The following is a 15,235-nucleotide window of genomic DNA, read 5'->3' on the forward strand; positions in this document are numbered from 1 at the left end:
CAGCACCCAGGGAGAACTCAGTTTTTGGAAGTGCATGCTTTTTTCCTTGTAGAAGTTCTGAGGTGGTATGGGATCTGCCTTATCACCATGACTACACTGAAAATGAGGGAATATTTTTTGTCTGTGGCTACAAGTGCTGTAGTTTTGTGTTTTTCTAAAGGTGCGGGCTATGCAGAGTTCTCCTCATCCACTCTCATACAGTAATCTGAATAATGATTCAAGATAACAGTACTTACTGCAGCTTCTTTAAAGCTTCTTCTTTAAAACTTCCTTTTAACTTTATTTGACTAGGGAAAGGGGCTTGTTCATAGGAGGTTTTCTGATTAGGCCCATAGTCTGCTACTAATGTTTTTTATATCCATCTTGTAGTCTGTCCTTTGGTTCATATCTAACTGAGATCCTGCTAAAAGGGAATATGTGTAAATCACATATGACCTATTAGTTGTCTAGTTGATCTGATAATTTTGTTTATTGATTAGTAAATTCTAGGTGATGCCTATCAGTTCTTGCCATGTAATTAATTATAAGGTTATACAGTAATCTGAAAAATGATTCAAGATAACAGTACTTACTGCAGCGTCTTTACAGCTCTGCTTTTAACTGTCTTTGTTTGACCTTAAAGATCTTGGTTTTAGGGTGGCAGGTCACAAATGATTCTCTCGCCCACACAACAAACTAAAAGGTCAGATGTAATCAGTTTCTCTGCCTTCTTTTATAGAGTGGGCAGGATAGGAATCAAACACCCTCCGTTTTATTCCCCATTTGCCTTTCACTGCTGGGTGTGCGATTTAGACATTTTGTGCTTTTTGTCTACAAGGGGGTAAGATCAAATACCAATCCTCTTGTTTTCGTTTTCTCTGAGAATTTAGATTGTTTATAGCAAAAAGTTCCAGGTGACATGTAGCAGCCTGTGATTTTTCTATCTGCTGCTCCCACTGAAAAGAGAAAAGGTCATATTTGGGGGGTTTTAAATCCAAATGGGACCATAAGATAATTGTTGTAAATTGTGATAAGTATATAATGTCAACATATTAATCTGAGACCCGATAAAATGTTCCCTTTTGTTTTTGTTTTTCATTTCTTCAGTAAACCTAACATGGTGGAAATAAGGCCCCAAAGTTGTGACCACAGGGAGTAACAAGAAAAATAATTGAAAACACTATGCACAAATGATATCATACAAAGTTCTTCATATTGAATGTTATTTGTTTACAAAAAAACATAGGAAATGTGTTTTAAGACTTAAGTTAATTTGTCCCAACCTATTTCTAAGAGAAGTCTGTCTTGTGATGAGGTTCCTTTCAAGACCAGATTTGAGGGAATCAGTAATATTACGAAATGAAATATTGTGATTCAGTCTAGTTTAAAGTGGGCTCTGGGATAACCATTTTCTGTGTAATTTTTCACTTCTGAAGAAACTGTGTAACCTGTCGCAGGCTGGTTTAAAACATTAGAACTGTTTGACATCTTAAGGCTGGTTCTCTCTCATAAAGAAGCAGTGTAAGTCTGATTACAGTTATTCAAGCCAACCATCTCGGATATTAGTTAAAAACAACTGCTGATTATTTCTAGAAGGCCAATTTTTTTAATCCACTGGCTTATTTAGGTATCAAGAAATTGCTTTGTAATTTACATCAACAGGAAATTCACTTCAGTAGCTGTGAATTTATACTTCGTACATTGCACAGACATAAGCCTTTTTTCCTGTTGTTACTTGTGATTAACTTGAATGAGGTTACTAGGGGGGTGGTTCTTTGCATTTGTGGTACACTGTTTCCTAATGAATCTAGAGTGGTTCTTCTTTACCTGGGTTACATGCACCTCCTGGGGTTGCGAGATGCTCTTTCTGGCGCAAGATGTGCCAAATTTACCTGTACCTTTCTAAAACTAAGGACGGGCATGTACTGTTAGTAAAGTACTATGATTAAAGGAAGGTATTTTAAGGTAAACTTAATGGAAATAATTATCTTTCATTCTGTAATTATGATGTATTCTAGGTTTAAACTGACTGACCGATGATTTTTGATAAGGGGTGCAATAACATTTTGGTGCAAGTTACAGTAAAAAGTTAAGAACCACTGTTCTGGGCGATGCTCTTAGAAATGACTTGGCAAAGGGAGTTGGATAAAGGTGTCTTACTCTAATTTTTTTAGGGTCAAGGAAGGATACAGTTTACAGAGCAGTTCAGATATGTACTTTATTGTGCGATGGAGGCCAAGCGTGTCACATTGGGCTAGCACTTAGACTACTTAATCAATTTCTGTTCTACATTGTAAAAGATACAAGAGCATTCTCCTTTGGGTTGCAAAGTTGTGAGGAAATTAGATAAATGTTTAAAAAATACCATATTTTCCAAATTACACTTTTAATATAGAAGACCACAGTGGTTACAATACATAGTGAAAGTTGCTATAGCATATTTTACAAAAATTACTTTGAAATTAGTCTTACTAGATCTTACCAGTGAGACTGAAAGCCAGTTTAGATATTGACCATCAAAATTGCTTTTGGATGTCTTTTTTTTAAGCCTTATTCTTATCATGGCACATTCTTAAAAACATATTTCATGTTTCTTTTTCAAACAGCAGATAATGATGTTAATATCACTAGGCTTTCTGATATTTACATATTACATACGTTTAAAAACTTTATAGTATGCTCTTGGTTTCAGTAGTGTGGGTATCAAAATGTTTTATCTTGTTTCCGTCTTTCTTATGCATGTACCACAGATACCTATTTGAACTTTTTGATGTCAGCCTTATGCTGAAGCAGATGGAAGTGTACTAGAATGTGGGTTTTGTGCATGCTAAATGTCTGTTAGTATTCATTTTCATACTATATATAACATGAGTGTGTGAAAATGGCTGAATGAATTGACTTGTATTGCTTGCTGAAAAGTATGAGGAATTTAGTATAGATTGAAAAGAAATATGATTGATACATCGGCTATCTTTTCAAATTGCAGAATTCTGTTTTGATACAGAAGTACTTCTGCCTCTCAGGAGCTTCATGGAATTGATTCTAACAAGTCAAATGGACTGTTTTTGATTTTGGAATTGGAAAAAATGTTTTTATTAGTATTACAACCATAAAAATAAAGGAGTTTAGTAATAGTAACACAAGAAAATAGTGGTGTATTTGAACATGTTCTGAAGATGATCAAGAGCACCGGACTACACTGTGTACACTGCACGTTTTGCAATGTCAAAATGTAATACTACTACACGCCATAAGAACAAGTTCTGCAATTTGATGTGATTTAAGAGTGTCCCATTCTTCACCCAGTCTCATTATATATATATTTTAAGCTGCAGTCAGATCTGCCTACAACAGATGCCAAGCCTCATACTGTTAAACAGCTTGGACCCAGATTTATTCTGTGGTTTTCAACACCTAACAAAGAAGAATATCAGTTTCCTGTTTAATCTTGCATCTTGCTCTCCTGAAGGCTTCCCCTGCCATTTTACCAATTTACTGTAAACATACAAGACACATTCACTCAGGCAGTGCTGACCTTGAGCAATTTATTCTTTATATTATAATGTTCTGTCCCTTCCATTTCCTTAGTATTTGTTTTGAATGCTTATGCTCTTTTTCTTCCGTCATAATTTGGTTCAGTTGGAGGGAAACGTCTATTTTTGCTGCATCTTTGTTTTTCTCGTACATTTTGGAGTACCACTGCAGCTGATTATCACCCCATTTGCTTTACATAGCACTTTGGGGAGGTTGAAATAGAGCTCATTGTGAAATTGACTGCTTTAATTTCTTAAGACACATTTTTGAGCTTCAATTTCTCATTTCAGTGGCAGTAGTTTGTTCATCAAGAATTTGTTCTTGATTTTCTGAGAAATTCAGACTGACTTGAGTTTACACCCTTATGTTTTCTGAACTTTCTAAGCTGTTTTTTATTTTTATTTCTTTATTTTATTTATTTTTTAATTATTCCAAATTATTTTTGATTTGAAGCCTTTGAATATAAATGTGTGTTATGCTCTTCAGAGTTTAAGAATCAACCCATGCAGTAAACCTTGACATTTAGTTTTCTCTTTTGAATTTAAGTATATATTTTCATAACAATATATCTGTAAATTACATGCCTGGGCCTTGTAATTTCACGCTTTAAAGTCAGTTAAGTGACAAGTGCTTCTTTAAATGAGTCCATTTAGTGGATTGTTAACTATTGATACAATGCCACCCCGTATAGATCAGTGTGTGCTTAAAGATGGAGTCTTGTGCAGACAAGTTTATTTTTTAAAGGGGTGGAGGTAGGTTTGTTCCCAAATGTTTCCTTGGTGAAGTAAAAACATCCGCAAAAATCTAGACAGTGGTGATTTCAGCATCAAAGGAAATGATCTCTGATTAAGATGATGATAAACTGAAGTAGACAGCACAGCTGTACACAGAAAATAGTCCACATTGTGTATATCTTGACTCTGAGGTCATAAATATTTTAATTTGGCATCGGTGAGATGCCTTTCTTTTGGTGACTGAACTGCTTTCAGGTGCTTGGAAGGAGTGCCTTTGGTGGTAAAGTAACAGTGCACTTTGGATTCGCAGTCTTTTATTTGTATTTTTTTTTAATTTGATGTATTTGCTTTTGCCTTTTACATTTATAAAGTTATTTAAAAGACTTTAAAAGGAAAAAGTTGTCTCAGCTGTATAATGTAAAACATGTTATGTTCACTAAGTAATATCTTTTTTTTTCTACTAAAAGCTGTGAAAAATCTAAATAAAAGAGATGTAAGGAGGTGAAAAAACGTTTGGCTCAAAAGATTCATAGTTGCCTTTCTTTTTAAATGGGTAGCATTACAGTACCTTGTCACCACATGGCGTATTATATTCCAGGATTTTTTTAAAATAAAAAGCTAATTGACAAGTTAGAGTTAAAAAGTTGATATTAGTAATTTCTAAGTTTAAATCTGTGAAAGAACAAGTAGGTGAGCAAAAACATAAAATCTGAAAGTACGGAACACTATTATAGTATATGATCTTAACGGTGTGAATAGGATGAGAGCTGTTGTCATAGTACATACTCTTAGGGCTCTGAAAAAAGTGTCATCCAATCATACTGGTAGTCTTTTGTATATCTTTGTGCTTCCTTTAAAATGCACTGGTATAGAGTCTCTATACATCCTATCGGGATGAGTGAAAAACTAAGCTTGTTATCTTTACTCAGGAATACTGTATGGCTTGTACACATGATCTGCTACATATTGTGAAATCACTAATTTGTCTTGGGTTTTAACATAATTTTGCTTTACTGAAATTCATGTCTAAAATATGTTGACTGTTATGTAACATTTTTCCAGGGGGAAATGGAGAAACATTTCCTTAGTGCTAAAAAAAATTGCACCTTAATTTGTGTGTGAAAGGGTTGATACTCTACATGTTGCCTCTTGTTCAATAAAATTAAAATTAAGGTTACACTGTGTTTTGCAATAACTGGAATGATTATTTTTCTGTTGAAGTAACTTTTTGAAAGGCCCCTCTTTACTTTTTACTCAATAATGAAAGGAGGCTTTGCTTGGAGTCTTCTCAGTGATATCTGTCTCTTAATATATGGATTAACCTCATTTATCTTGGTCAGTAGAGGAATGTACTTAACTATTTCAGTAACACTACAGTCTGTCCATGCCTTGCATGAGCAGGACAGCCTCTTCTTATCAGGAAAAGAGACTTCCCCTTGTGGCATGCTGATCTGTCAAAAATCAGAAAATAACGTTTCTCCTCATACAGTTTCCATACGAGGGTGTCCCAGTCCTTCAACCAGGAAAGCAAGCATAAATCCCATTTTACAGCAGCATGGTCTGTCGGGTCTCGCTTTCATTGTGATCTAAGCCTGCTCATCTAATATGAGTCACTTGTGCGTAAAGGTGCTTAGGTGTAATTCCCCTTATATTCAAAGCACTTCCTTTACAGTATGTGGGTAAAGAAGGGTAAGTGCACATAATTAAACAGTTTTACTCAAAGTACCTAGATGACAGTACTAGACAAGCAAAAACCATGAACGAATCTGGAAACAAGAGTTAAATTTTTAACTTTTCAAAAGAATGAAAAATGCATTTACATTCAGCTATGAATCAAAGGTGATATTTTTTTACATCACTTTGTATTGGGTGCAGTTTGTGAATAGGGTGTTTTGTCCCCTCTTGTTACTGTATTTTTTCAATTCAATTCAACTTTGTCATTAAACTTACACAGGTGCGTAGTATAATGAAAAGTGTTTCTCATTAATCACTCAGGTGCAGTTTATAAATGGGACCATAAATAATGGTCCATAGGACCAAAATAAATTTTGGTACAATTTCACTATTATTGGCAACCACAGCCTTATCTTCAAGGCAGGAAGTAACTCTGGATCTCAAGGAGGAAGTAATTTTTAATTTGAATATTTAGTGCATGCTAACAACATAAACTCTTAATTTGCTGACCTACTTGAATTGAGATTCTGGATAACACAGAAAATCAAAGCACTGCACAAAGTGTTAAGTTATGGCTGAAAGTAAGTGTGCAAATAAAAAAAGTGTTTCAAGACATTTTTCACTTTCTGTTTCTGCAGGACTCCCCTCTGTTCGAGCTTCTCCGACAGTCCAGAGAGCAGGAGGGTGCAGTGGAGCAGGCTGAGCCTCCTGGGATGCTCAACCAGCTTCTACAGCATGACCACACTGCCGCAGACCTGTGAGTTTTCCCCATTCACCAATCCTCCTGGCCCAATTGTCCGTCCAGCGCTACTGAGCACATGTTCCTATTTCAAATGGCAAGGGGATCAGACCCTTCTGGGAAGTGTGGCACAGATATAAGAATATTACTTCTGTTCTGTGTCTAGATGTAAAAGGTAAAGGCTGATATAGAAGAGAACAACTTGTTTCTTCTTGTAGCTGGATCCTTGGCAGTGTTAGGCTGGGTAGGGTGTAGAGAAAATCTAGCATGTGCTCCAGTTAAAGAAGAGCTCAGATGTTTGCTAGCTGCTCTGGGCACTACGCAGTCTTGAAGAGCAAGAAGATCCAATAGCGTTACCAGCTTGAAGGCAGGCTGTTCATAGAGGAAGAGGTGCTTCTGCAGAGACGTCTTGAGGGCAGGTATCAGTTGGACATTGTACTTTGCAGTGGAGTTGCCCAGCAAACATTTGAGTCCTATGATACTAGGAATGACAAAGATATACTAACTCTAATGGGAAAACGTCAGTGAATGTACTTTTGAACTGCTATACAAGGATTTGTCATGGTCATCAAAATGGATTGCATTATTGTGAGATAAGAGTTCCATTAAAAAGCAGCTAAATCTTGGCTTCTCTATCCAAATAGCCAGCTGCAAAGCTGCTGGTTGTGTTGTGGATTACTTTCATGCGAGAATGCATTTGAAAGGGCGTTCTGTGATTTTCGATTCTAAGATTGACCATTTTTCATAATGAGCTGGATGACATGAGCAAACAAACGTTTGTTATCCAGGAGAGAATCAAGGGTTTCTGAAACGGCAACGGCAGAATGAACTGCTTGTTAAACTCACCACTCTTGTTCTAATTTGTCTGTACACCTTACAATTGAAAATGTGTTCAGAATTTTTGGAAAATGCAGGAACATGCAAAGCCACATAAAGTGTGCTGCCCAGGACCAGGACTATTAATCTCAGATGCAGTATTTTGTGTTTGCCATTGTCCTGGAACTATTGCACCAGAAAATGAGCCTCTGATATACAATGGGAAAGGACAGTTCAGGTGAAGAACCTGATCTTAGGAATTTCAGTAGTTGAGCTTAATGTAAAGCTTTGTTGTGTTCAACATATTTCTAGGCCGGTTTTGAAGGATCTTTTCTTCAGTAAATAAACTACACGCAATAAGAGCTACACAGTAATTCCAGCATAGCTGACTTTGCCATTTAGAGAGACTTTTACGAAGAAATAGACAATTATCCTTTTTATAGTTGTTATCAATGTAAACTAGTTAACTGCATTTTCCCGTTAACATTGGAAAATTAAAAATAAAAAATTATTTCTTCAGCCAAAACATTACTGGCATGGCATATTGCAGCATTGCAGTTTCAGTATTGAAAAATACGTAGTGTGGGGTGTGAATTGTTACTTTTTTCCCCAACAGTTTATTTCCAAAAGAGTAAGAACCTATTCAAATTTGAAAGTCAAATGAACGTTTTTGTCTTTTTTCCCCAAAGTAGGCATTGAAAGGTCGCTTAACTTATGACTGATGTGCCACATCATACGTGCAGACATTTTGCGGTTTTTCACACAGCTGCTTGAGTTGTGAATTTCTAATACTCGCATTCCTCCAGTGGGACTGACCCACTGAAAATACTTGTTTGACGTACTTCATCAGTGTTATCTATACTAGGCCAGGAGAAGCAAAGTCAGCAGTCTTGGGTAATGTGATGTAGAAACTTTATTTTAAAAAAAGTTTTTCTTTGAGCACTCTCCCATGTAAATATGATCAGTATAACCCATTACATATCAGAGTTCATTCTGTATTTCTCACATTAAGTGGTTTAAATCTTGTACAAATGAATGGGCTAACAGTTGCTAACAGACCCAATTATTTAAACCTCAAATCATTTTTACTACTTGTAACATGAAGATGGGTGCGCTAAAGTAAAGAAGTTAATCTAGGCTGTCAGGAGCACTGTCCTTCAGGTTGATGGAGGTCTGGTTTGTTTATGCAGACACTTGATGTTTAGCTTCATGTTCAGAAAGGAGAGGATTACTTCAAATGAAGGGCTCTGAAACTGTCATTTCTCTAGTACTTAAAGCCCTCGCTCAGATGAAGCCATTGTATATGGATACTACCTGTGCAGTTAAAGAGATTGAATGGGCAGATTGTGAAGTCTGTCCTGTATGTCTTTGATTGAAGATATAAGAGACAAGTCTCCAGTCTCAGCATAAAAGCTTCATAACTGTTAAAAGCACATTCAACAACCTTTTACTCAGAAATATTAGACATTTTTTGTAGGTGAGTAATGTTCATATGTTAGATGTGAAAATAATTCAGCTTGCATTACTTAAACTAATTACTGTTATATAACACTTAAAATAACATCTCAATAATTACCATTACTCGATCAGTGAGCAGTTCACATGGAATGTGTATAATGGCTTTTACTCAAGGTTGAAGGTTAGTGTTGAGTGTAAACAGATAATAAAGAACTCTTATCAAAAGCGTCATTACAATATGTATACGTGACTACAGCACAGTATCAGTGAGTCTAACAAAGTTTTATTGGCTTAATGTGCTAACTTCATATTAATCGGAATGATGCGTAGGAGCTAAATGCACTTTATGGCATTCCGGCACAGCTGTGAGTCATTCAAACTTAAAAACATAACTGACTCAGGTAATTGCAGAGTGTGTAGATTTGATACAGCTTTCCCTGTATCCAGTTTCAGCTGGACCATTTTATATTTTAGGCATCCACATTTGCAGATTACTTCTTAGCACACAAAAATTTAAATGAGCCATTTACTGATAAGCTAGTAAGAATGGAAACTCACCCTTTGCATTTCAGTTGACATCGCTGAAAATAAGCAGTTCAGACAGGAGGTTGGAGAAATTCATTCAGGAGGTTTTGTCCCAAAACATTGGATTGTTAACCAGTTCTGTGCTATACTGGTGTTTGACAGTTGACAGTTTCCAGTTTTGGTTATCATGTATCCACACATCAGAAGTCTACACAGAATATGATGAATCGCTACCTTAGTCCTGAGCTAAGGTGAATTGGCCACAACCCCATCCACGACCGAAACGTTGTGTTCTCTACCTCATTATCGGTGAGAATGCCAGAGCTGACAGGTGTTTCCCGGCCTCTTAGGTACCTGTCCCCAGTGCGGTCTCCCTGGAAGAAGAGCCAGTCGGTCGCCAGCAGTGCTTCCCAGGGAGCTGATGCTCAGACGGGCCCCTCCAGCCAGTCTCAGACCTCCTCTCACAAACACCTCAAGTCTACCTCACTCTCTCTCTTCTACAAGAAAGGTATGTTCCATTCATTTTCTGTCATCTTGCCCATGATTTCAGAAAGTCTTCACAAGTCTACCTTGCAAATAGAAACTGGATGCATGTAGTAATGAGAGATTTGTGATTGTGAGAAAATATTTGGAATTGAAATATTGCAAAGCAACTTTCACATTTGAACTTTTTGACCATATTAAGTTATCTTCTTTTTGGCTGCTGCTTAATTTTGTTTTAGAACTCCAATCCTAACAAAAGTGGTTACTTTTTTGTAAAGCTTCATTTTCCATTCAGTCTTAAATATACCAAGATATTGGCAAATCCAATCAGCATTTAATATATGTTAAATGTGGTTTGAGTCAGTTTAATTCCTGTTCCTGAATGTGTAATGTGTACAACTATCTTTTTCATTTTTCCTGTCTCTTTGAGGTGCAGTGTGCATGATGGATGGTTGTCATTATCACAGTCTATTAGACATGTTTAAATAATTTCAGCTACTTTTGTATCAGCTGTTAATACTTTCTTTGCATTTTGATCCTAATAATTCTGGCATTACCTATAAGAAAGTGAATCCCAGGGAAATACAAAACCCCAAAGGGACATGTAATACTTAATGTCCTTTGCAGAATTCATGTGTGTCCTCCCCACTTCCATTTCTCATTTAAATATATGGGAGTTTCCTTTAAAATCCTTGCCCCATGCTGATTGGTTCACATCTCAATTAAATGTGATTGTTCTTGTGTGATTAGCCACTGTCATGTAAAGATTTCCTGTGACCAAAAGTACCTGAGAAATACCATGTGTTGTGTTTGCAGATTATCATTTGTACTTTTCCAGCATTGCATTATGCAGGTAGGATTCCTAAGAAAAACCCTGATTTTTGTTCTGCTCTTCAGTTTCTTTATCAAAAAGCTCATTATGGATGGAGCAAGTGCTGTTAATGCCAGTGAAATGTGTATCAACAGGAACAACAATTGGTTCAGTAGCTTTTTTGCTACTATCCTATCTACACATTGGCAACATTAACTCACTCAGCTCCATGCATATCTCACTTAGTGTTCCTGAGAATATTCAGTTGGGACTGGCTTTGTTGTTAAGACCAGTGTTGAAATTTCAGGATCTATCAATGGTGGAATCCTGGAAACTGCAGCCTTGAGTTTCCAGTTTTTGAGGTTCTTAAACTTGGTCATAAGACAACTTGTTTATAAAATGCCATAGTTACATTGTCTTAAGAGATTGATTGTCACCCATGGACTTCCGTCTGTCACCTTTAATCTTCCAGTGTATCGCCTGGCCTACCTGCGTCTGAACATGCTGTTCTCCCACCTGTTAAAGGACCACCCTGAGCTGGAGCACATCATCTGGACACTGTTCCAGCACACACTGCAGCATGAACACGAGCTGTTGAAGGACCGCCACCTGGACCAGGTATCTCACACCCAGCCTGGGACACTGCTGGTGTTCTTGCAGCTCTACAACAGCTCTACAGCAAAAGCATGTCTTCACATCTTAGAACGTGCAAACATGAGGGGGAATGTGAGAAATTTCCATTCCTTTCTTGTGGCGTGTAATCACTCTTAATGTTCTGGTCAAAGTTGCAGCTGCTTTAAGTATTCATCATCTTGGTCACTTACATTCATATATTGGGTTTACTCTTGGTAATTAATATTGGGCAGCCAGTTCATGGAAATGTATGGAATCTGCAGTTTATTCCTAGAAGTAGAAAATAGTGTACTTATTTAATGGCATATAATACATGAATTACATCTTTTATATGGATATTTAAAGATATCCATATAAAATATTAGTGAAGAAAATGCAATTAAAGTGATTTTCAAAATAAAAAACAACTTTTACTAACATCCATTCAGTATATATACACTTCTGTGGTCCGTTTGCTGTTATATGTATGTATACGTTTCCTTAATGTTTTTTTTTTGTTTTGTCTTTGTTTTTCTGTCTTTGTTATGTTTTACTGCTTGCTGCTTAAATTGCCCTCTTGGGATTAATCAAATACAGTATATTGAATTAAGAAACTCATTTTGAGAAGGACTTTTAATTTTTTAACAAAGCAATACCATAAGAGACTAAACTCCTTAAGTCCAGTTAAAAATGTTCCTCATTTTGGCTTTGTAAGAGTCACTGGCCTCCTACCTTTCACAGATCATGATGTCAGCCATGTATGCAATCTGCAAGGTGAAGAACATCGACCTGCGGTTCAAGACAATTGTCACAGCCTACAAAGAGCTTCCCAACACACACCAGGAGGTAGAACAACAGGCTGAGTTTTTAGTTACAAATATTTATTTTAAACATTCTTTCCGCAGGACTACAAGGATAGAGGGTCTTACCTACAGGGATTTGTTTTTTTAAACTTACCCGATCAGGTCAACTGGTAATGCATTAGAGACCACTGTTTTAAACATAGAATACAGGGGATGTATTCTTGACCCCCGTTTTTCTGTTCCTATCATGGACCATACCAGCAAACTGCTAGTACAATTAACACAAAGAAAAATATTTTTTTATTGTCATGTTCATTGCATTATTGGGTGGTGAGCGTTCCACAGTGACAGCAGCAGTGTGTGATGAAAGTCTTTTATCAGTTCATATATTTTGAGGTAGATTATGGCCAATAAAAATAATACAGACCGTTTTATAAGCCATGGAACAAAAGCAGACTGCGCAAGATGCTTATTTTATTTTATGTAGGAATGAGAAAAATTGTGAATTTTACTGTTGTGCTATATTTGAAAAAGCTCCACACTAAAGAGGATTGGGAAACTAAAGATGTGGTTTCCGCAGAAATTATGGAGGTTTAATGAAGACATTTTATAGCTATTTATAAATAGGCTAAATGGGTTGTAAAGAACTTCCAAAACCATGTAAAAGGTATACTTCAATGAAATGTTTTTTTTTAAATCAACACTGCATCATATTATTGTTTCACAATGTAATACTTTCATTTTCAAAAACATAGACTACAGTCCTGTGAGCTTGTTATAAAGTAGTTTGCTTAATATCTCAGTTTGCCAAACTTTGCTTTTTATGCTTTTGCATTTCATTTTTCCAGTGTATGACCAGGGACTGCTGCAGCAAGTTTAAATTTAATATATAGCAGAACATTTCACAAGTCTAAACGTTTGATCCCTTGTACCTCTGATTCTGGGTCACCCCATATGGCTTCAGTAGGATTCTTGTTGGGATTTTGTATGCTTTTGATCGTTCGATGTAAAAGCTGTAATTAAATTAATACAAATGGAAATAATCAAGACTTTTGCAAAGCACTGCAGTGAAATTTTTTCTCCTCTTTTACCAGACGTTTAAACACGTGCTGATTCGGGAAGGCCAGTATGACTCCATCATTGCATTCTATAACCAGGTCTTCATGCAGAAGCTGAAAACCAACATCCTGCAGTACGCCTCTCCCAGGGTAAGCACAGGAATCATGAGAGCTTGCTGAGCCCTTCCTTCCCTACTGATACGCTTCTCACCTGCAGATGCACCAGGGCCACCCTTACATCTCCAGAGCACTGTAATGAGGAAACTTACTCATGTTTTCATGACTTATGTGCGATTTCATCTTTGTGTCCAAACAGATGAACTAGTGTGTGACTGTTCAAATCCACATTACTTGTGTCTGCATGTATCCGTTATCACTGTCGTTGGCATTTTCTTCAGGAAAAAAATGGAACACTGAATTATGTTTTAGAACAAGTTCATTGAGGGTTTTGTAAAGTGTCTGGCCACTGCCCCTTTGGAGCACTGATTTTATCTTAGATTTTTAGTTTTTTAACATTGTCAGTATTTGTAAATATAATTATTTGCAATACAAAGAGTTTTAATTCATGACTGACTCATATGTGGCATTTCAACATAATAGTATCCCATGAAAGATACAACTAACTTAACCTCTGCTTTTACAGCTGTTGACAAGATATTTAACTTTTTTAGCCACCTACGCTCTCCCCAATCCCGCACATCCCCTGCAGCCCCTACAAATTCTCCAACTCCCCCCTTCGAGTGCCTGGGAGCAACAATGTGTACGTCTCCCCCCTGAAGAGTGCCCGCATGTCGCCCAGCGTCATGACCCCTCGCTCCAGGTCAGTGGGCGTCTAGGTTACAGACGTCTGAAATGGGCCTTTGCTGTTGAGTACTGGATTATTGCCAGTGAGGCAATTCCAATAAACTAATACCTGCTAAAAACTACAGAACTAAAATGACCAATTGAGAATGAAATGAGACATTATAGGCAAGACTGGTTGTGTTAATGTATGAAACACATGTAGCAATATACAGTATAGGAACAAGTAATAGGTTTATTCCATGCTGAAAAAAAGAAAAGAGAAAACACAGCGTTTCGGCCGTGAAGCCTTCTTCAGGTGTGAGCTACCCACCTGAATAAACAGTATATTCCTTTTAACTGATAAGCAATTTTCTGTTCTAGCACTGCTGCAGTTAAGTATGATACCGTGTTCCACTTATATGACAGTATATGTTAATGGCTTTTTTGTGATGTTCTGATCCTCAGGATCCTGGTGTCCATTGGGGAATCCTTTGGGGTGAGTACCTTTTCAGATATCGGCGCAGTTTTAGCTTTTTATGCAGTATGTAAATCAGCAAATCTAAGGCATCTTCAAGGTAATTACCTAGATATGTAACTGTCAGTTGTGGCTGACGTCCTATGAAAGTTTATTAATCCTCCATAGTGTCTTTTTGTTAGAACTCGTCTTGTTGCTTGGGACCCCGGGACAGTGTTCTAGCTTGAAGGCTTTACTGCACAGCAACTCCTATCTCACGATGGGTGCTAACTTTAGGATAGGTTTCCCTGTCACCTCAGCCTTCAACAAATGGGCAAACCAAGTCGTGTTAAATGTCTTCATTTTAAAATTTGGAATCACCAATTTTGTTTTTTGTTATCCCATCTAATTTCAAATGGCCAAATGTGAGTTTCTTGCGTCTCAGCATACAAGTACAACAAGCAGAGAGGAAAACGAGGCAAACCCTCCCATGTTCAGCCTACTCATCCTTTAATACATCCCAGGCAACATAGTCCCATGCTGGGAGTTTCAGTGTGACCCTCACCAACCACACCATGAGCCTTTGCCGATGGGAATCTAGACTTATCCCAACATTTCCCTTTTGACGCTCAAGTATTTGTGTGCCTTCACTTGGGAAATCCTAGTCATTCAGCTAGTAGCATAAGCCAGGTTCAAGGATTTTGGGAGATGATGGTCAAAAGAAGAAAAAGCACAAGCAGTCTATGACAGAATATACAGAAAACTAGGGGGG

At 37.1% G+C, this 15,235-nt stretch overlaps 1 protein-coding gene across 1 annotated transcript in view; it reads left to right on the top strand.

Moving 5' to 3' along the window:
- The window catches only part of rb1 (retinoblastoma 1), an 82,059-nt gene that overhangs the window by 63,873 nt on the left and 2,951 nt on the right, over nucleotides 1-15,235 (top strand). The window contains exons 18-24 of the mRNA XM_015341909.2: nucleotides 6,560-6,678; nucleotides 9,810-9,967; nucleotides 11,226-11,371; nucleotides 12,107-12,211; nucleotides 13,263-13,376; nucleotides 13,898-14,046; nucleotides 14,475-14,505. Of these exons, the coding sequence (XP_015197395.2) occupies nucleotides 6,560-6,678; nucleotides 9,810-9,967; nucleotides 11,226-11,371; nucleotides 12,107-12,211; nucleotides 13,263-13,376; nucleotides 13,898-14,046; nucleotides 14,475-14,505 (822 nt within the window). The remainder of the gene's footprint in view (nucleotides 1-6,559; nucleotides 6,679-9,809; nucleotides 9,968-11,225; nucleotides 11,372-12,106; nucleotides 12,212-13,262; nucleotides 13,377-13,897; nucleotides 14,047-14,474; nucleotides 14,506-15,235) is intronic.

Source organism: Lepisosteus oculatus, chromosome 5 (assembly GCF_040954835.1).
Source record: "Lepisosteus oculatus isolate fLepOcu1 chromosome 5, fLepOcu1.hap2, whole genome shotgun sequence".
In the NCBI taxonomy this organism is placed as follows: domain Eukaryota; kingdom Metazoa; phylum Chordata; class Actinopteri; order Semionotiformes; family Lepisosteidae; genus Lepisosteus; species Lepisosteus oculatus.